Source organism: Xenopus tropicalis, chromosome 4 (genome assembly GCF_000004195.4).
Source record: "Xenopus tropicalis strain Nigerian chromosome 4, UCB_Xtro_10.0, whole genome shotgun sequence".
Lineage (NCBI taxonomy): Eukaryota > Metazoa > Chordata > Amphibia > Anura > Pipidae > Xenopus > Xenopus tropicalis.
The window spans coordinates 48,210,335-48,233,516 of record NC_030680.2 but is presented as its reverse complement, the minus strand read 5'-3'; the positions used below and the strand labels follow the sequence as shown (position 1 = coordinate 48,233,516).

Genomic DNA, 23,182 nt, shown 5'->3' with positions numbered 1-23,182 from the left:
TTCATACTGCACATGTGTTTCATTTCCTCCCCCCCCCTGCCAGATCCGCTTCTGATTGGCTGGTGGGTATGTGTAGCTACAGGAAGGACAGAGATATTTCACTGTAGTCTTCACACTGCTGTAGGCTGCCAGCACCATATCTCAGAGAAGCAAGCAGAGATCTGGAAATTTAGATATGCATTAAGTACTTAAAAAGAATGCCTTTAGACTTACTTTTAATTTATATTAACCTTTCATTGTCCTTTAAGGGATCATATACAAAATTATGTTCTGCATTATGAGCAGTAATCAGCATGGCTTTATGAGGGACAGGTCATGTCAGACCAATTTGATTGCTTTCTATGATGAGGTTGGTAAGAAGCTGGACAGTTGGGGTGCAGTAGATGTGATCTATTTGGACTTTTGATACCATGCCCCATAAACAACTGCTTTCTAAACTAAGATCAGTTGGTCTTAGTGAAATCATTTGCATGGATAGGAAACTGGCTACAGGATCCAAGGGTAGTTGTTAATGTTACATCTACGTAGAGTAAGTTTCTCAGTGGTGTCCCACAGGGTTCTGTACTGGGTCCACTTTTGTTTAACTTGTTCATTAATGACTTAGGGGAGGGTATTATAAGTAATGTATCAGTGTTTGCAGATGACACAAAACTCTGCATCCCAGTCAGTTCTTGACAAACTTGCAATCTGAGCAGCTAAGTGGCAGATAATATTAAATGTGGATACATGAAATTACGGTTAAAGTTATGAAGAAAGACTGGCCAAGATAGGGTTGTTTACACTGGAGAAGAGGTGCTAAAGGGATGATATGATAACTATGTATAAATATATAAGGTGACCATATAATAATCTCTGTAATGCTTTATTTACCAGTAGGTCTTTCTAACTAATATGAGGGCACCCATACCGATAAGAAGAAAGGACGTTCCGTCTACATATTCAGAAAGGATTTTTTACTGTGAGAGCTGTCAAGTTTTCTCTACTTGAATCAGTTGTACTGGCTGATACATTAGGTAACTTCAAATAGGGGCTTTTAAACAAGTGAGAAAAATTATGGGTAATAGCTTTTAGTACAAGTTGCCATCTTGGAGTAAGGAAGGAATTTTTTCCCCCCTGAGGCAAATTAAGAGAGGTTTAAGATTGTTTTTTTTGCTTTCCTTTGGATCAACTAGCAGTTAGGCAGGTTATATATAAGTATTGAGGTTTAACTTGATGGACGTGTGTCTTTTTCTAACCTAACTTACTATGTTAATATGCTACAAGAGCACTGGTTGTGCTCGAAACGTTGAAATTTGAATAAAACACTTTTTCTTTTGTTTGAAGTCCCTGTGTGTGCAGCACTTTTTCTATTATATTTTTGTTTTTGACCTGCACCAAGGGCATTTGGACTTGTATAGGGTGTGATCCTCTCAGTGTACTATATATATAAATATATAAATAAAATTAATTTTTAACTTATCCTTTAAGGAGAAGGGAAGGCATTTTTCTGCCAATAGATTTGCCTCATTAGTGCCACCTAGAACAATATATTTATTCTGCAGAAAGCATACCTGAGTAAACAGCTCTAGAAGCTTTCTCCGTTTGCTTAAAGTGATACTGACACAAAAAAACTACTCTTCAAAATATGAATGTACATTAAAAGTTACCAATAGGTTGTGTTGATTGTTTTTCACTGAACGGGCTGCTTTTGTAAGTAATTGTTACTTGAATGTCCTAAACCTGACTGTTTTGCCAACCTGACTGTCCCTTCTCAGCCTGTCAGTTATAGTTTCTAATGCTAACGGACTCCTGCTGCACCAATATGGCCACCCTCTCATAGAGGAACATGGGGGATCAGATAGGGAATGTAAAAACATCAGGGTTTGAACCTCTATATGTTTCTGACTGCACAGCGAGTGTGGGAGCTGCTAAGCAAGTGTTGCATGTAATCTAAGGGGCACATTTACTAAGACACGAATCTGAACCGAATTGGAAAAATTCCGATTTGAAAACGAACATTTTGCGACTTTTTTGTATTTTTTGCGATTTTTTCGGCGTCTTTACGACTTTTCGGAAATTGTCGTATTATTAAATTAGTTACCAATACGATTTGCGCGAAAAGTTGCGCCTTTTTCGTAGCGTTAAAACTTAAAAGGTGCGACGTTTCGCGCAAGTTTTAACGCTACGAAAAATCGCCAGATTTTGCGCAACTTTCGGAATGGCTACGAAAAACTCGCGTTTTTTCGCACAAATCGTATTAGTAACGAAAAAGTCGCGACAATTTTCCGAAAAAATCGCAAAATACTGATCATTACGAAAAAAACGCAATCGGAAGCATTCGGCCTGTACATGGGTTAGTAAATGTGCCCCTAAGTGTTGCATGTGAATTAAGTGTTTAGCAGGCATTAAAAACAAAAAGGCATTTGGTTTTCTGTACATGCTGGGAGTGTTGGGTGAAAGGAGAAAGTAAGTGCAATTAACTAACTGCTGTGTGATTTGTAAGTGACTACCTGGCTGCTTGAGCCTACTAATTAAGGGGGAGGAGTAAATCTGGTAAATTCTCACCAGGCGCTTTGCTGTTTGGTTTGAACCTCTATAAGTTTCTGACTGCACAGTGAGTGTGGGAGCTGCTAAGCGAGTGTTGCGTGTGAATTAAGTGTTTAGCAGGCGTTGAAAACAAAAAGGCACTATACAAGGGATTGCACTCGGGAGACTGTAGGTACCCAGTGGCAATATGAGTTCCAGTAAAATTGCTGGTGTTACTCAGTGTGCATCTTGTCGCATTTATGCAAACATGGGGGAGAACAGGAGGCTCACTGAGCAACCACTGGCAGGGGCCGGTGTAGTGGGGGGTGGAGAAGAGACAGTGGAGGTTAATGAGGGAGGTTAAAGAGGTTTGTAACAGTTAAGAGGGGAAGTAGGGGACCCAAGGGTGTTCACAAGGGCTGGTTCACAGCTTGTACAAACCAGCAGATTTGCCACTTTAGGTGAAGATGCTGTGGAAGACAGCTCTGAGCTTGCATGTATGGAGCAGGCTGACTCTCAGAGCACCCTGGGAGCTGGCACCTCTAATACAGGTGGGGGGAATAGTGCTAGGAAGGGAAGGCAGGCTATAGTTGTAGGGGATTCAATTATTAGAAAGGTGGATAGGGTAATTTGTCGCAAAGACCCTGCATGCCAAACTGTGTTGCTTGCCTGGTGCTAGGGTTCGGCATGTGGTGGAACGAGTGGACAAATTGTTGGGAGGGACTGGGGAAGACCCGGCAGTCTTGGTACACATAGGTACCAATGACAAAGTTAGAGGAGGGGGGGAAGTCCTCAAGAACGATTTAAAAAAACTAGGCGAGAAGTTGAGGGCGAGGACTTCCAAGGTAATTTTCTCAGAGATATTACCTGTGCCACGAGCAACGTTAAGAAGGCAGCGGGAGCTTAGGGAGATTAATGCGTGGCTGAGAGATTGGTGCAGGGAGGAGGGCTTTGGGTTTCTCGCGAACTGGGCTGATTGCTCAATTGGCTACAGGTTCTTTGCCAGGGATGAGCTGCACCTTAATGATGATGGGGCAGCTGCTTTGGGGGAAAAGATATCTAGAGGGTTGGAGGAGATTTTAAACTAGGAGTGGGGGGGGAAGGGTGCAGCGGGAAATTCTGTGGTAGACAAGATAGATGAGGTAGTGGGCATAGTAAGGGAAAATGGGGGAGGAGACTTGCTTCGGGATACTGATAATGGCAGGGAGGCCCATAAGTTGTTTACACGTCATTCTCACGCCGGTACCAGTATTAAATATATGTTTACCAATGCAAGGAGTCTGACTGGTAAAATGGGAGAGCTGGAGGGAGCTGAATCCTTATGAGTTGAGCTTCTCACAGATAGTAAGGAATCTACCAAACTAATGGTAGGGATATGCTACAGACCCCCTAATGTAAGCGAAGAGGAGGAGGCTCAGCTCCTGTTGAAAATAGAAAAGGCTGCTAGTTTGGGGCAAGTGATAATAATGGGGGATTTTAATTATCCTGATATTGACTGGAGCCATAGTACTGCCAGGACAGTAAATGGGAACAAGTTTATAAACTTGCTGCATGACAACTTTATGTCACAGGTTGTTGAGGAGCCAACCAGGAACCATGCTATATTGGATCTAGTGTTCTCTAATGATCCAGAACGTATAGCAAATGTGCAAGTGGTTGAACCCCTGGGTAATAGTGATCATAATGTTATTTCATTTGATGTTTGGTGCAGGAAACAAATTTACACAGGGGCAACAAAGACAATGAATTTTAGGAAGGCAAGTTTTAGCTCCTTAAGGGCAGCACTATAACAAGTGTTGTAAAACAGCAATCCGGAAGGCAAAGATAGAAAATGAGGAGCGCATCGCGGCCGAGGCCAAGACTAACCCCAAAAAGTTTTTTAAGTATATTAATAGTAAAAAGATGCAGGTTGAGGGTGTGGCCCCATTGAGTTATAGTAACAATATGGTTACAGCGGATACAGAAAAGGCAGATGTGATTAACCAGTTCTTTTCTTCTGTGTATACAGTAGAGTAGCCAGAGTGCCAAGTCCCACCCAATAGCTGCACTGTTGCCTCAGCTCCAACTACACAGTGGTTGACACAGGATATGGTGCTTAAAGGGCTACACAAGATAAATGTAAACAAGGCACCTGGGCCAGATGAAATACACCCCCGGGTACTGAGAGAGCTAGGGTCAGAATTACAGTGGCCCTTGTTTCTGATATTCTCAGACTCGCTTTCATCAGGTATGGTACCTAGGGATTGGAAGAAGGCGAATGTCATTCCTATATTTAAAAAGGGAGTAGGATCTCAGCCTGGCAGTTATAGGCCTGTAAGTTTGACATCCATGGTGGGCAAGTTATTTGAAAGCTTGTTAAGGGATCACATACAAAATTATGTACTGGAGAATGCCATTCTGAGCAGTAATCAGCATGGCTTTATGAAGGACAGGTCATGTCAGACCAATTTAATTGCTTTTTATGATGAGGTAAGTAAGAAGCTGGACAGTGGGGATGCAGTAGATATAATCTATTTTGATTTTGCCAAAGCATTTGATACCGTCCCCCACAAACGACTGCTTTCTAAACTAAGGTCTATTGTCTTAGTGAAGTCATTTGCACATGGATAGAAAACTGGCTACAGGATCGGGTACAGAGGGTGGTTGTTAATGGTACATTTTCTACTTGGAGTAAGGTTCTCAGTGGGGTCCCTCAGGGTTCTGTACTGGGTCCACTTTTGTTTAATTTGTTCATAAATGACTTGGGGGAGGGTATTATAAGTAATGTATCAGTGTTTGCAGATGACAAAAAAACTCTGCAGATTTCTATTCAGGATGTGGCATCCTTGCAGCAGGATCTTGACCAACTGGCAATCTGAGCGGCTAAGTGGCAGATGATATTTAATGTGGATAAATGTAAGGTCATGCACCTGGGATGTAAAAATATGCAAGCCACTTATACCCTTAATGGGACTGCACTAGGTAAATCCATAATGGAGAAGGACCTTGGAGTCCTTGTAGATAATAAACTTGGCTGTAGCAAGCAATGTCAGGCAGCAGCTGCAAGGGCAAACAAGGTTTTGAGCTGTATTAAAAGGGGTATAGATTCACGGGAGGAGGAGGTTATTCTTCCCCTTTACAGAGCACTGGTAAGGCCCCAACTAGAATATGCTGTCCAGTTCTGGTCTCCAGTGCTCAAACGGTACATGATTGAGTTAGAGAGGGCCCAGAGAAGGGCAACTAAGTTGGTAAAGGGTATGGAAAGTCTCAGTTATGAAGAAAGACTGGCCAAGTTGGGTCTGTTTACACTGGAGAAGAGGCGCTTAAGAGGTGACATGATAACTATGTATAAATATATAAGGGGATCATATAATAACCTTCCTAATGTTTTATTTACCAGTAGGTCCTTCCAACGGACACAAGGGCACCAGCTCCGTTTAGAAGAAGGGAGGTTCCATTTAAATATTCGGAAAGGATTTTTTACTGTGAGAGCTGTGAAGTTGTGGAATTCCCTCCCCGAATCAGTTGTGTTGGCTGATACATTATATAGCTTTAAGAAGGTGCTGGATGGATTCTTAGCAAGTGAGGGAATACAGGATTATGGGAGATAGCTCTTAGTACAAGTTGATCCAGGGACTGGTCCAATTGCCATCTTGGAGTCAGGAAGGAATTTTTTCCCCTCTGCGGCAAATTAGAGAGGCTTCAGATGTTTTTTTTTGCCTTCCTCTGGATCAACTTGTAGTTAAAGGAGAAAGAAAGGTAAAAACTAAGTAAGCTCACAGAAATGCTACACTGAGTTTTCTGTCAAAAGAAACAGGATTTGTTGTCCCTTTGTTTTCCTGTGCCAGAGACACGCAGCTCTCTCCTCTCTCCTGCTCCCCCCGTCCCTCAAAAGAACTCCCTTACCCCCCCTTAGGAATGTGTGATATGAGCCAATCAGCAGGAAGCTTGCTCATAGTCTTACAAACTGAGCATGTACACCAGTCTTGGTGCAGGAGCGAGGCATTATGGGAACTTTTTTTTTACAGAGTTCAGCTTTTTTTTCCTATGAACGAGAGAAATTTTGGGAGACTTAAGGGCATTATTGAGAGAACTGAAGGTATGCCTGCAGCTTGAGATTAACTCTTTAAAGGACAAGGAAAGGCAAAATCTATTAAGCACACTATTAAATAGTACTACTATTGCTGTGTAAAAAACGCTATATTCCTGGCTTGCCTAATGAAAGATTTACAGAGATACACATACTAGAACCTACATACCGTACTTGTTTCAGTGAACGGCGCCGCCATCTTGTCCAGCGTGTCCCAGAGTGTCCTCAGTTCACCGCTCACCTGCCACAAACCGCCCCCCAAAGCATGTCACAGATTATCCTTACATACAAGCAGCTGTTGAGACATAAAACTCCCAGCATCCTCAGAAAGCAGCTCACTAAGAATGCTAAGAACTCTTCGGCAGCAACCCCCCCGCCTGCCAGCTCCTGCCACAAAACCCGCCCGCTCCTGTCACAAACGCTCCATCGCTCCCAGCATCCTCAGCTCACTAAGAATGCTAAGAACTCTTCGGCAGCACCGCCACCCCCCCCGCCGCCCGCAGCTCAGCGGCTCGACGGCGACTAGCATCTGCCAAACAAGAAAGAGGTATAATACTCACTCACCCCCATTCCCGGCCGCTGCCTGCTCCTGCCACCAACCCGCCCGCTCCTGTCACAAACGCTCCGTCGCTCCCTGCACCTGGCCCCCGCCACAGAGTCGCAGAGTTCACCGTTGCTGCGTTCACAGTCGCCATGGCAACCAGACGCTCATGCTGTGTACGCATGCGCCGCCTATAGTAGCAAGTCTCCAAGTCTGTGGATGAGCGATGCATTATGGGAATCTTCTCTACACAGCTCAGCGTTTTTTTTTCCTGTTTGGCTTCTGATCTTCTGAACAGGTGAAATATGGGGAGACTTAAGGGCACTATTGAGACAACTGAAGGTATGCCTGCAGCTTGAGATTAACTCTTTATTAGCCTTTCCTTCTCCTTTAAGACAGCAGCTGCCATTTTAAGTAGCTTCCTTCTCCAGCTCTAGCCATTATAGCTCAGATCACACATTCCTAAGGGAGGGGGAAGGGAGCAAGAGAGGGGAGAAAGCTGTGCAGACTCTGGCCCCAAGAATTAAGGAGTTGTCTGAGAGAGAAAGTCAGACACCCAAACAACATGTTTGCAAAAAAGGAGACAAGAAATCCTGTGTTTCTTTTGATAGAAGACTCTGTGAGTGCTTATGGCTGTTTTCATATAGACCTTTTTGATAAAGCTTTCTTAGTTTTTACCTTTCCTTCTCATTTAAGTCCTGTGTGTGCAGATTCTGCTCGCTGAATAGTTTACATTGACACTTTAGAGAACTGCACCCAGGCGCAATATCTCCTAGTAATTTTATATATAGACAGATATTATTATCTGTGGTGTGGGCATAAGTGATCCTGCTTGTTAACAACCATATCAAGTCCATCAGACTGGTCAGATCCTATTGGTACCACCACATTCTAATAATGCTTGAATTGATTGTGCTACCCAAAAAGACAGGTGGCATTTGCAATTCTCCCCAAAATGTGCAGCTACCTATAATCACCCACTCAGTGGCTTATGATATATCTTAAAGTCCCATAGGTCTATACCAAATACATAAATCACATCTATGATCACCCCTTTCCTGATCTGTGATATGTTCATAAAGATCCATAGTTACTATGGTCTCACATATTGCATTTAAGATTTAAAATGAGGATGATATCAAATACAGTGAACTGCTATTTTTCCTATTTTCCTTCCATCTCAGCTAATGGCACATGTTTGCACTTATAAATGATTCCCTATTGTTGCCTCTGCAAATACAATTCAAATAATGTGTCAGTCTTGTGAGCAGCATAGACTTTGAGAACAACACAACTGCCACAGACAGCATTTTCTCTCTTTATTTCTTTGTTTAATTTACTAAATCACATGTATATAAAGTTCAATCTGAAGAGCAACTTAACAAGTTTGGCTCATAAAGTATAGGGATTTAGTATAGAAAAGGATGCTTAAGACAAAGAGAAAGAGAAAAAGCATAATTGAAAAAATATAAAAAGTGTATAGAAGCCAAATACAAATATCCACAGAGACAGAAATATTAGTGTTTGAAGGGTACTGCATGCTATAATGGAATAAAAATTAGCATGATAATTGATTTACTTTATTTTATGGGAATAGTCTTGAGGGTTTGTAATTGACCACAATGCTAAAAAGGAATGCAACCAGTTTTGAGGTTGCATTCCGATTGCAAGAGAAATGTGTAATCTGGCTGGTCTGACAGTTACTTTGGACACATCATCTAAGCAATAAATGAAAGGGAAAGGGGAAAAAAGGGGAAAAAAGGAGAACCACAACCCACACAGTCATTACTATAAAGGCTCCCACTAAGATCTTGCAACCAATAAGGGTATACTGCATAAACTTATAAACAAAGGTTTTATAACTTGTATGTATCAACCTTCCCTTATACTCTGTAGTTACCTCAGTATCCAAACTGCAAATTATATAACCACTTCTCTCAATTTACCAACCAACTGTTATTCCAGTATTAAAAATTAAATACCTATTTAAATCTAGGTGGTTATATATAAGTGCCAAAAAAATCAGTGAAATAAATAATTAATTGCCCGATTAATACTTCATCACTACAAATTCATCAACAAGTTAATAAAGTGCTATTAATCAATTGATAATAAAGTGACTAGTGCTTGATTTAGTGTCAAGTGTCAATTCCATAGTTCATTGTTATACTCACATGAATAAATTAATAAAAATTAAATAACATCCTCTAAATAATACCCAACATTAACAGGAACCCATATACTCAAACCTTATTTATGTCACAAGAAGACCTGCTGACTTTTGATAGGGAGGATAATAGCAGTGAAAATGACGCTATTTCCTTGAAAAACACATGCTAATATTCATCTGGAAGTCCAAGAAATCTAGAGTGAATAAAGCAACACTACAAAGAAGGGCACTGGAAGGGGGATTGGGACTTCCTAATGTCCAAAAATATTTTCTAGCTTCACAATTATCCCAAATACCTACACTTCATATTCAATCAGCTCCACCATTATGGGTTGACTTAGAAAATCATTTAGCATTTCATTATTTAGTAGAAGCCCTTATCTGGTACCCCCCCATATCATGACCAACTGTTCACAGCCTGTGTCTGAGACACATTTTATCTCTCTGGGACCGCACTGCTACTACTTATGCGTTGATCTCTCCCCACACACCAGTAGCGCCTATAATTGGTAACCCATTATTCATGCCAGGGCTACAAGCCAAGGCGTTTAAATAGTGGACGGATAATACATTTATCAGGATATCGAAGATAATATCAGTTAGAGGCCCTTATCCATTAGCTTACTTATCTGAAAACTATAACGTTCCAAAAACTGAACATTATAGAACGTTTCAAATACTCCATTGGGTTACAAACTCTTGGGAACAGAGAAATCCAGAGCAGAGTACACTTACCTTTTTTTAGAGATGGTGCTCCAGCAATTTAATCCCTCCTAAAGCAATATCCCTCCTTTATCGTAACATGGTTTCACCCAAGAACCTTACAGATATTCCATACATTAAACAATGGAACAAGGATCTAGGCACCACCCTAACAGAAGACCAATGGTCACAAGTATGGGACAATCTGAAACACAGCTAATACAATTCTGGCAGAAGCCGGGTATAAGGTCCTCTTTCGCTGGTATTTAACCCCAGTCAGAATAGCAAATATGTACCAAGGCCCAAGTGATCTTTGCTTTAGTAGTTGCTCATCTCATGGAATTATGGGCCATATATGGTGGCATTGTCCAAAAGCAATCAGATTTTTTGGTAAGAGTTTATAATCTGATTTTATCTGTATTGCATTTAAACTTGCGTAAGAACCCATATGAAGCCCTAATGGGACTACCTTCCACTAAGGTCCCTAAAAATAAACAAAAACTCTTAGGGCTCTGGCACACGGGGAGATTAGTCGCCCGCGACAAAACTCCCTGTTCACGGGCGACTAATCTCCCCGAGTTGCCGCCAGTTGCCATCCCACCGGCGAGTCGCCGGTGGGATGGCACACGCGACGGCGCGATTTCGGGAAATCGGCGAAGTTGCCGCGCGAGGCTTTTTCTGCGATTTCCCGAAATCGCGCCGCCGCGTGTGCCATCCCACCGCCGACTTACATTGTCACCGGTGGGATGGCAACTCGGGGAGATCAGTCGCCCGCGAACAGGGAGTTTTGTCGCGGGCGACTAATCTGCCCGTGTGCCAGAGCCCTTAAACCATATATTTTTAGTGACCAGACAAACGTTAGCAAAGTCATGGAAATCCTCAACAATAAATTTCATAATGTTTAAAAATAAGATTGACTGGATCTTTACCAATGAGAAGTTAACAAGCCGTCACTTTAGACAGACTCAAAACTTTCCAAATAGTATGGGAAAAAGTACAGATATGGTGATACGTTACCCACACATCTCCTTACACTATAAAAGGGAGAATCTGGTACAATAGTCAACAATGAACACTAGGGTCTTACAAGACGATATGTCTCCACAAGTTAATTTAGTTAATTGTGTATTTACAAGTACCTTACTGATTTTATTACCATAAATGAAGACTGACACTTTTGAATATCAATACATTTGATTTAATGTTAATGTAAAGTGACAATACTGATGGATTAAATGGATGAATGGATTAAAATTGCTTGGGGTTTAACACCATATATATATGCATATCAGATATGAATGTTATGTTTATAAAATGTATATGCTAATGTTAATTATATAATTAACAAAAATTATACTTGTCATGAAAAATTTGAATAAAAAGAAAAATATTAAAAAAAACATTGCTTAGCAAGTATACAGGTCAGTGTATTCCCCTTGTAAGCAAGGAGAGGCATCGCAAAGAAAAACCTTTATGGTTGAATAAAAGTTAGTGTTGAGGTTGGTAAGAAAATAATGTGCTTTTAAAGCATTCAAGTTAGCTGGGACAGCAGAAACTTTCATCAGGTACAAGGCAGCAAATAAAGCATGCAAAAAAAAAAATCAGGAAAGCTAAAATAGGAATGGAAATAGTAAAAAAATTAAGCAAGAAGGGTTTGGACCCTTATTATCACAGGGGGGTCATTTGGTTGATAACTAGTGATGATCGAATCTGTTCCATTTTGTTCGGCAAAAATCTGCGAAGCTTCCAGAAAATACGCAAAAGGGCAAAAAATCCTTAAAAATTTTTTTTGTTCGCACACAACTTTTTTTGATACGACCACGTCTATTCTGATGCGACTGTGTCCAATTTATCACTACCATGCCCAATTTAATGCAGCCACAACATTTTTTTGCACACAGCAAATTTTTTCCGCATCTAATTTTTTCACCCATATTGTGACGAAAATTTGCTGATTGCGAAACTTGAAAGTTCACTACAAATCCATGCCTGCCGAAAAATTCACTGTAGATAACAAGTTGTCTAATTCAAGGCAGTGTCATTCTGTGCCTAATAAAGCAAATAAAGTGATGATGTGACGGCAGATTCTGTTAATGCCATTAAGAGGGGCTTGGATGATTTCTTGAATAAGCACAGTATCCAAGGCTATTGTAATACCAAAATCTACTGTTAGTATTGATGTTGGTATGGTATTGATGTTGGTTTATGTATATGAGTGTATAAATAGGTCTGTATAGTTTTGTGTGTGCTGGGTTTACTTGGAAGGGTTGAACTTGATGGACTCTTTTTTCAACCCTATGTAACTATAGAACTATGAAACTATGTAACAGTGGTTTCATGTGCAACAAATAAGGAGAAATTGCACCATGTGCTAGTTTGTTAAACTTAGCCCTGGGACTGCTACATAAAGCTAAATTATATAACTTAATTCCAGAAGGAACTGACATGATAATAAATAGAACTCTAAAGTAAACTGCAAAAACTAGCTGTCAATTTCCTGGAAGCTAGTCCAAATTGCTAACCAAACAAAAAAACCTTTTTATGTTTAGAAAATAAAGAGCCCCAATTCTTTGATTTAACATGTTACTATTGTATTTATCTGATGGATGTGTTACTTATTTTCCACTTTCTTTTTTATAGTTTGTTGGGTTACTGTTGTGGTCAGCTGGAAGCAACTATAATGGAATTATGAAGGCCTTATTTAAAGTGGGACAATCTTAGTGAGTTTCCCATAGCCTGTACACATACAACATTTAGTTACATCAGAAGAGATACTATCTATAATTTAAAATGCAGTGCCATTTTAGAATAGAGTGGCCCTTTAAATAAGCATCTTTCACAGTGTAGCATTCCTTGCTAGGTAAATAGCAAGAGAACAGGTTGCACACTTTATTAAAGTTAGAGAAGGGGTGGCTGTGGCTTATGCTGGCTGTGTCAAGGTTCCTCATGGCTGAATCGCTTTCCTGGAAATGTTACATTTTGTAAGTACATTGTCTCAAGTAATTTTCATATAAACATAATTTTCCATATTTTCTGGCAAATGGTAATAGAGCTGTTTTTTTAAGAAAATTTGTTAAAACATATTAAAACCTTTCAATTTGCATCCTTTTTGGAATAATAAAAATAGCATGCAGGCAAAAAAAGGTTAAAGTAGTGTGCAGGGTTCTCTTGTTTACCTTGCATACAATGAGCATAAGCAGTAAGGTACTACAGTACTGACAGTGGCATGGTATAAATACTTTCTGATCCAGTTTATATATGGACAGTTAGCTCCTGCTTGCATCTTGCATGAGAGATCATGTGGAGATTCAGTAAAATACATAAATATCCTACTGGCTACCCACAGTGTCCAGCTTCACAGTTTTATATATTCAAAGCCACATCAATGCTGCTCAAACCGATACTGAAAATCTAAATGGCATTAGCAATACCAAAGTAACACCTTGAATTGTCTTTATTCTATTTGCTCTATCTTCAGCTTATACCACCCATTGATTTGCTTAGCTTCTATGCCCATGAAACATGCTGTACTTTACCTCATGTGATTCACTACTTTCCGTATTTGTGTAGTGCTATATACCTCGAGTCCTAAGATTTATAACATAAAGATGATGCCATAAAGATGAACTTACCCTCTTTGTGTAGTCCATAGCCTTTAGTATGGACAAGTTGAGAGTTTCCAGGGAAGAAAGGACATCTTCATAATCACCCATGTGATTGGCAAAATAATCTTTTCAAAAAAGTAAATAGGCATGATTAAAATAAATGGCATAAGCTTGTTTAAAAAATAATTACATTTCACTGTTGGAATGTTTGTGATTGCTACATACTGAGAACTCCCTTCAACAAACAGTAATTGTTTTTGGTAGAAATCTTCTTATAATCACGTAAGACAGGGGTCTCAAACTCGCGGCCCGCGGGCCATTTGCGGCCCTCGGTACAATATTTTGTGGCCCGCACCAACGCCGAATGAATGGATTGCGATTTTTATTGCGATTCAAGGGATAATGCAAGGCACGGCGGGCGGGAGCTGCTGATTGCGGAAATGACATTATGCCAACACAACAGTTATTATGGGAAGACGTAAGGAGCTAATTGTGCACACAGAACGTCTTCCCATAATAACTGTTATGATGGCATAACGTAATTTCCGCAATCAGCAGCTCCCGACTTTTTTTTGTGAAATCCCTTATGCGGCCCAGCCTCATCCTGACTTTGCCTCCTGCGGCCCCCAGGTAAATTGAGTTTGAACCCCCTGACGTAAGATCACCATCTGGCCACCATGGGAAATAATGTATTTGTATATGAGGCTTAAGACAGAGGCAGATATTCTTAGGTGTAGCTATTACTTTACCCAGTTGGCTTTTTATACATCCATTGAATGAAAAGGCAAGAAATGTTTGTTATTGATTATTGGTCAGATTCAATGCCACAAATCCCTTTTCTTATTACACTATAAAAATACACAGTGTAGAATAAAAAGTGACAGACAAGTAAATTATGTGCATATTCGGGCAGGTAACAAGTCTGTCCACCTAAAGAAATAGTATATAAATGGCAAGGAGAACATTTTTGGAAAAACCTCCAAAACTGATTAAACTAATAAAGGTTGTTTACCAAGGTTATCTGTAAGTTATTACTGTGGACCTACTGGTATATGTTTAAAGGAACCTATTACAATCAAAAGATTAACAGACTGATTGTTTACATGTGAACTTAAATGCATTGCTTACAACACACCCCTGAAGAAATAAAAGGTAGCACAGTGACCTAAATCCTTGTTTTCCTAAGCATGTTGTTTTGCACTAAAATCAAAATGAAGTGACACAGACCACCCTTCACATGCGATAATACAGTCACGGGTTGGAGGTTACCTGGGCTTTTCCAACCAAAGCCAATGTTAAGCAAACTATAGAGAATAGTGGTCATTGGCCATAGTGTAAGGTCGCACAGATTGGTATTAACCCAGTGTTGTATTGGCCAAATGATGTCAGTCATTGTGTTGGCAAGCCAGGACCAGACCAGACACCAGAAGCATGCTAGCTGATGTCCTGCCAAGTGGTGCTTAATTCAAAGTTATAAGGCCCACTGACACCAATGACCATTACGTTTTCATCACCTTGCCAGTGTATATATACTTTCTGCTACAGACCTTTGGTTTGTTTCCTCACCCTGCCTTGATCACTGCCTGCTTGGAACCTTTGGCAGGACTTGGATTTTGAGCTCGTAAAACCCTCCTGGGTCATGGCTGAACGGTTACGCATTTTGCCTGATCGGGCTGTTACTTGTACATGCCTTATGTGTTCAAGTGCTTGACACCTGTACAAACCCCACCTATTCCTGTTTCAGTACCTACATTTCAGTGTTGTTAACCTTCCTGTGCCTTTAATAAAGTGTGTAACCTGTTTAAAAGTACAAACCGGATTCCAAAAAAGTTGGGACACTAAACAAATTGTGAATAAAAACTGAATGCAATGATGTGGAGGTGCCAACTTCTATTATTTTATTCAGAATAGAACATAAATCACGGAACAAAAGTTTAAACTAAGAAAATGTACCATTTTAAGGGAAAAATATGTTGATTCAGAATTTCATGGTGTCAACAAATCCCAAAAAAGTTGGGACAAGGCCATTTTCACCACTGTGTGGCATCTCCCCTTCTTCTTACAACACTCAACAGACGTCTGGGGACCGAGGAGACCAGTTTCTCAAGTTTAGGAATAGGAATGCTCTCCCATTCTTGTCTAATACAGGCCTCTAACTGTTCAATCGTCTTGGGCCTTCTTTGTCGCACCTTCCTCTTTATGATGCGCCAAATGTTCTCTATAGGTGAAAGATCTGGACTGCAGACTGGCCATTTCAGTACCCGGATCCTTCTCCTACGCAGCCATGATGTTGTGATTGATGCAGAATGTGGTCTGGCATTATCTTGTTGAAAAATGCAGGGTCTTCCCTGAAAGAGATGACGTCTGGATGGGAGCATATGTTGTTCTAGAACCTGAATATATTTTTCTGCATTGATGCTGCCTTTCCAGACATGCAAGCTGCCCATGCCACACGCACTCATGCAACCCCATACCATCAGAGATGCAGGCTTCTGAACTGAGCGTTGATAACAACTTGGGTTGTCCTTGTCCTCTTTGGTCCGGATGACATGGCGTCCCAGATTTCCAAAAAGAACTTCGAATCGTGACTCGTCTGACCACAGAACAGTCTTCCATTTTGCCACACTCCATTTTAAATGATCCCTGGCCCAGTGAAAACGCCTGAGCTTGTGGATCTTGCTTAGAAATGGCTTCTTCTTTGCACTGTAGAGTTTCAGCTGGCAATGGCGGATGGCATGGTGGATTGTGTTCACTGACAATGGTTTCTGGAAGTATTCCTGAGCCTATTCTGTGATTTTCTTTACAGTAGCATTCCTGTTTGTGATGCAGTGTCGTTTAAGGGCCTGTATGGTTTTACGGCCTTGACCCTTACGCACAGAGATTGTTCCAGATTCTCTGAATCTTCGGATGATGTTATGCACAGTTGATGATGATAGATGCAAAATCTTTGCAATTTTTCGCTGGGTAACACCTTTCTGATATTGCTCCACTATCTTTCTGCGCAACATTGTGGGAATTGGTGATCCTCTACCCATCTTGGCTTCTGAGAGACACTGCAACTCTGAGAAGCTCTTTTTATACCCAATCATGTTGCCAATTGACCTAATTAGTGTTATTTTGGTCTTCCAGCTCTTCGTTATGCTCAAATTTACTTTTTCCAGCCTCTTATTGCTACTTGTCCCAACTTTTTTGGGATTTGTTGACACCATGAAATTCTGAATCAACATATTTTTCCCTTAAAATGGTACATTTTCTCAGTTTAAACTTTTGTTCCGTGATTTATGTTCTATTCTAAATAAAATATTAGGAGTTGGCACATCCACATCATTGCATTCAGTTTTTATTCACAATTTGTTTTGTGTCCCAACCTTTTTGGAATCCGGTTTGTACCTTTTTGAGTGATAGCACACAGTACATTTTGTCACTAAACTAAATCTCATCCAGCACGGGCAACAAAATGTCAGAAGATACCAATGATAAAACTCCAATGATGAAACATTTTTTTTATTAACAGTTTTTGCCATTTTAAAGGTTATAACATACAGAAGGCAAGATTAATAGTAATATTAGAGAAAAGGGAAGAGGAAAGAAGAGAGCATAGAGAAGATCTGAAGAGGAGGAGGAGCACTGGCCTGAAATAAGGTAAGGCATTGGTTATATATTACATAGGTTTTTAACCTTGTATACACATCAGGGTTTCCCATATCTTAATTCCTTATTTTTTGTTAGTTTGTTTGGGCAATACGTTGTTTAGGGTAGTAGCATTATTTCTATACTACGTCACAGACGATGCAACTGTCTGTTAATATAGGAGAACATGTTTTACTTTATTGTTTATATCCTCAATATTTGGTAGGATTTATTTTTTCAGTGTCTGGCAATAAGGAATCTGCTGGGGAATATTGTGTAAAAGATGGTTGGTTTTTCTCCATTTGTCATGGGAGAATGCACAGTAATGCTATTCAGGTAATAACTGAATTTAGGAATTGGTAAGTTTTTCAATCAGGGTCTGTGTTTTTTCCCAGAAGCATTGTGTAATTGGGCAGGACCATCAAATATGGAATAATGACCCAGTCTTCAACACAGGTTTGACACATTATGGTATGCTGTAATCACACTCTCCTATTTTAAGGTATTTTCTAATTTTTTGATGCCTGTGCTGAAAAGGATTTGCCATCTTAAGGGCCAATGGCCTGTGATGGTAGAATTAGGCCCTTAGTCCTGACACACAGTCCTTAATCTACAATTACACAGAATTACTTACAATCTGAATTGAGATAATGGCATATGAGACATTTTCTGCATTTTAGCTTCCTTTTCCACTTTCTACCTTGTATTATATTTTCACTTGACTTTGATTTAGTAGGCTGTTTTAGAAACTGAATAGGTTTTGTAATATAGCATAAAAATGCTGAAAATACACAAGGCAGCATATAATAATAATTTGCTAAATTACCACTCATATGCCTTACAGTATACAGGGCTGCTTTAAGGTACCAGGTACCGGGCAAAATTTAATTGGTGCCCCTCCCCATTGCCCCAAGAAAGTTGCAATAGAATAACCATCAAGCACAGAAGGTCAATACACTAAGGCAGGCAATGAAGAAATGCTCTGTGCTTACTAAAGTAGGCATGATAGAGGAAAAAAAAGGGAAATTTAGTGTGCCCCCTATCCGGGCGGTCCCTGGGCAAATGCCCCTTTTGCCAATTTATTGAAACAGCTCTAACAGTATATAACTGAAAGCATGTTATCATATTCTAAATGATTTATTCTATGTAAACTTGCCATTGGAAAGTCATCTTCTATAATATTAATCCTTCTAAATTTAGGTATATTACAAAGAAAATTGTTATCGTTTAAAAAAATCCTACTGAACAACTCACACTGAATAATATATTACAATTGCACATTGCAAGAAAAGGGTTAGCTGATTTATTTTTGGTATCTTTAAAACAAGACTCCAAAAGACCAATAGCAAGATGATTTATCCTAAAGACTAGGCTCCTTAAGGCTAGGGCCAAACAAACATGTTTTTGCCTAATGTAAAAGTAATTATTCATACATGACATAACTGTCATATACATAGACCTTGGGCAAGTGTTCAAACCCCCTGGGTTTCTATACTGCCATCAGTAGTAAGTCTGCCCTGGTGCTGTAATGCTTTTAAACAGATGACCAGTAAATGCTACCTTCTAATTTGCTGCTATGAGTTACTGGACCTGAGCAAACTTAGTGCCTTTTATTACATACATTTGCTGGGTTCATGTGGAAGGAATGAACTTGATGGACTCTGGTCTTTTTTAACCCTATGTAACTATGTAACCCATCTGTTCTATCTGCTAGGTTATGGCTTGTAAAGCAGCCTACAAGTGTAGCACATATTCAGCAACAAGTAAGAGTCACTGTTGAAATGCTACCAGCATCATTTAAGAGCAGTTGCTTGGGGGTAAGCTCCAGAAGAGGCCATTACAGAACTAAGAAGAAGAGTGGGAAGGAGTTACTTTTAGTGATATTGTAACAGAATTTCACTTTGTTTTCATTTGTTGGATTGTGGATTTTTTAGTTAGCCTTTTAAGCAGCTCAATAATAAGTAATTTCAGCAACTATCTGGTTGCTAGGATCTAAATGTACCCTAGCAACCAGGCAGCGCTTTGAACGACAGAATGAAAAATGACAAACGGAAATAATGTGTGAAACATTGTTTTGAGTTTGAAGTCTGAAAAATGAATAGACGAGGGCTTAAAAAGAATGATAAGTAAAACAATATAAAAACAACAATTAGCATCACAGAGCAACTGATTTTTGGCTGAAAAGAGGCAAAAGAGGAAGGTGAATAATTCAAAAACTATAAATGAAAAAATGGAGAACTGAAAAGTTGCTAATAATAGGACATGCTGTAACATATTAAAAGATAACAGGAAGGTGAAATACCCCTTTAAATATGCATCTACAATTCAGTTAAATGATCCTTTATTAAATGCATTGCATCGGTTACATTGCAATCCCTAGATTTCTGTTGAGCAGATTCTTACCGCATAGCTCCCTGGTGTCCACATTACTGGACAGGGCAGCAAAGAAAAGAAGAAAAAGACAAAGAAATTAGTAACAGCAAAGACTTGAGTAGTTTTGACCACTAAACTATGATATGGCAAAAGTCTATTAAGTTAGAAAAGTCAAGCAAAGTGTATGGTAAGATAACAAACTACTATTATTTCAGCGGATATTCCACAAATCAATGTCTAACCCATAATTTCTAATTTGCAAGAGTTGATGGCTGCAGTATGATAGAGGGTTTAAGAGGCCAAGTCATTAGGCTTAATGGCTTTGTTATGATGAATGTGGCAGATTAATTAAGACCCGAATCATACACTTAATTATAAATGAGTATTCTGTCCCATCACTTGGCAGAAGTATAAACCTGCAAAGCAATAAAGATAACCATCCTGCAGCGGAATCATCAAATTGAGATGTCAGACAGTGCTTTAACAGTAGAAAATTGTTAACGGATCCCAAACATCAAACAAAAAAACAATTACAGTAAGAACAGGTCAGGGATTGAAAAGATAATTGGATTTCTGTCTAGAGACCTCAATTACAGAAGAACCAGGGAGATTTTACCTAAGATGTTCACCTGTCCTCACTGATACTCACAAATGTAATTACACAAGTCCTGCTTATGTGACTTGGATTAAGAGTGACATATGGAATTGCTTGTGTCTAAAAATACAGTTTTTCTTCAGTGGAAAATGTGGAATGCAGAATCTTCTGGATTCATTTACAAATATGGGATAAACAAAGACCAGCTCATACTATACAGTCCATATAGAATGGACATCTATCTTTGGTCCACTAGGTAATAAATGCTTTGTCCCATGATTATGAAGATGGATGGATTTTCATCAGAATGTGGCACATTTGCTTTGTTTAGGTGGTATGGACACTACAAGGGAATATCAACAACTATAATTCAGTACTCAGAGAGGAATCCAAAAAAAGGAGAGGTGAAATCAATCCTTCTTACAGATCCAAAGGCATGTTGGACACAGGAAATCTTCAACAAGTTATTATCCTTTATTTAAATAGCGTCCACATATTATGCAACACTTTACAAAGATTATACAGCATTCACATCAGTCCCAGGGCCAATGGCTCTTATCAAGATCCCTATCAAACTCACACACATTATTGTCAAGAAATAATTAATCTGCCTGTCATGTTGGAGCAGTAAGTCTCAGCATATAACAGGTTAAGTTATCAATTTAAAAAGTCTGCTTGGAATCCACATTTGAAGGAAACCCCTCATGGTAGGGGGTAATTCACAAATATGCCCTAAATGACACTGAAGTCAGACTGTCTGGCTAGCTAGAAGAGCCAGAATGAATCAGCAAGGGTATCCAAATTATCATACCTGTGCTACAGTGGGCAGTCTATCTTTTCTTAGCAGATTCTTAGCTAATATTTCTTTAGGCCCATAAAATAAATATATTTTACTAAAGATAAAAATCATGTTGCCCAGTCATTAGCTTGTAGCTAGAGCTCCCCACAGACTCCAAACACTCCCATGTTATGATGATCCATCTCGGAATTACCTGATAAAACCAGATTAATATGGGTTAACTGTTTTATAACTTGTATGTCATTTTGTAACATTCACTGTTTTTATATAATATATGCACTGTCCACTTTGGACTATTAAATATGAAATGTAATAAGTTTTCCTTTGTGCTTTATATGAACCTTTATGCCTTACGCAGAGAGTGTATGTTAAATGTGTTTTAACCCCTTGCTAGTTATAAGGAAAGTGTGTCTACTTAACCCTTTGTTTGCTTGCGGGAAAGTTGTAGTGTCTGCTAGAGTGCTTAGCTAGGAAGTCTAGGGTGATTTGCCTCTCTGAAGCGTCAGTGTGTAATAGAACATCTAGACTTAGGTGCTTGCGCCCTTTAAACGCGGTGGTGGCGGTTATTAAGTTTAGGCGGGTTGGGGCTGTTTGGGGTTTGATTGCATGAGTTAGCGAGAAACTGTGTAGTTGATGTGCTAACCCTTACAGCCGCCCCCGCCTGGTCACATACGTCTGAGGTGGTGTTCGTGACACTGCCTGTATGTTTTTAAACTGCGGGAGGAAACCTGAGTACCCAGAGAAACCCTGAGGTACCCTCAGATAGACCCAGGGAGAACATACAAGTGATTTTAATTAACTTCTTGCAAGATTATAAAAGTAACCAAAGTTCTGCAATATAGTAAGGCAAACATTTTTTACAACAAATGTAAAAAATGATTTTATATTGATTTGAATAAAAATATTTACATAAACATGAATCATAAAGTAGATGAAATGTGATACAAGAGACTACAATAAACACAAAAAGGTCATACATAACAAATATACTAAAATACACAACAAGGATACACACTAACTTAACTAAACATACTTCAATGAAACACAGAGGCCCAACCACCTAAATAATAATGCCCTTATAAACACACTCTATGAAACTTTAACTCTAGAGGATCAAACAGCCTAAAGGTGGTCATACACGTAACGATCCGCTCGACTGGCGAGGTCGCTGAGCGAGCGGATCTTCTCCCAATATCCCCACCTACGGTGGGCGATATTGGGGGAATTTAGGCTAATTCGGTCGTTTGGCCCTGGGGCCAAATTATAACGACTGTTAAGGGCGCAGTCGGTTCGGGGACCGCATCAGTGAGCCGATGTGGTCCCCGATCCGACTGAATCTTTTAACTTGCCTGATCGATATCTGGCCAATTTGAGGCCAGATATCGGTCAAGCAGGTCAGTCGTTGCTGCCCCTACACAGGGCGATAAGCTGCCGATACTGGGCCGTGTATGGCCACCTTAAGTATAGCTCTCCTTAAGTTTGATAAGATGCCTTTCTCAGACCAGTACCTTTGTTTTCTAAATAAGGGATAACTCCTATTGTTTGTACCAGACAACCAGATGATAAGCTAATTAGACTGCTTCCTCTACTAGAATGAAAGGTTTCATTATTATTATATTAACCCACAATATATGTATATTTTACAATTATCTTGCAGTCCCCACCTAGAGGCTGAATGAAGCCTATGCAATATGATCCCTCTTCCCTGAACTTGTCCATAGGTGAATCATTCAAGATTCTCCATGGTTCTAGTCATTTTGCAAAACAGAAGTAACCCACATATTACAAATATACCTTGGATACAGATTAACATTTTGAATGATAACCGAAAAGTTGGGTGTTCTGAAATATTGTCCATTGAATCCCATCATTTAGTAGTTGTTAGTTGTTGTACTGAATCCATAGCATTCTTTGTATTTTGTTTCATTTATAATAAATGTTCTGGGGTTCTTTCCATCAGTTTATGGACATCAAGTGATAATGTCGGTATGGGTACATGTAATTGTGGAAATTTTGTATTTCTTCCTGATAACAAAACTTTACTTGAACTTCAGACGCGTCATGATAAACTGGGAAAGGGATGATATTGTGACCAGTTATTTCCAGTATTTCCTTTACTGTTAAGCAGAAGTTTGGACTACTAAAGGCACACTTATTTCCTCCATAGAAGACGTTATGTCCTTTTGCTATTAG

At 39.6% G+C, this 23,182-nt stretch overlaps 1 protein-coding gene across 1 annotated transcript in view; it reads right to left on the bottom strand.

Moving 5' to 3' along the window:
- Positions 1 to 23,182, bottom strand: part of necab2 (N-terminal EF-hand calcium binding protein 2) — a 200,756-nt gene that overhangs the window by 77,648 nt on the left and 99,926 nt on the right. The window contains exons 4-5 of the mRNA XM_002940331.5: positions 19,626 to 19,651; positions 13,620 to 13,717 (exon numbers count right to left, since the gene is read on the bottom strand). Coding sequence (XP_002940377.3) covers positions 13,620 to 13,717; positions 19,626 to 19,651 — 124 coding nt within the window. The remainder of the gene's footprint in view (positions 1 to 13,619; positions 13,718 to 19,625; positions 19,652 to 23,182) is intronic.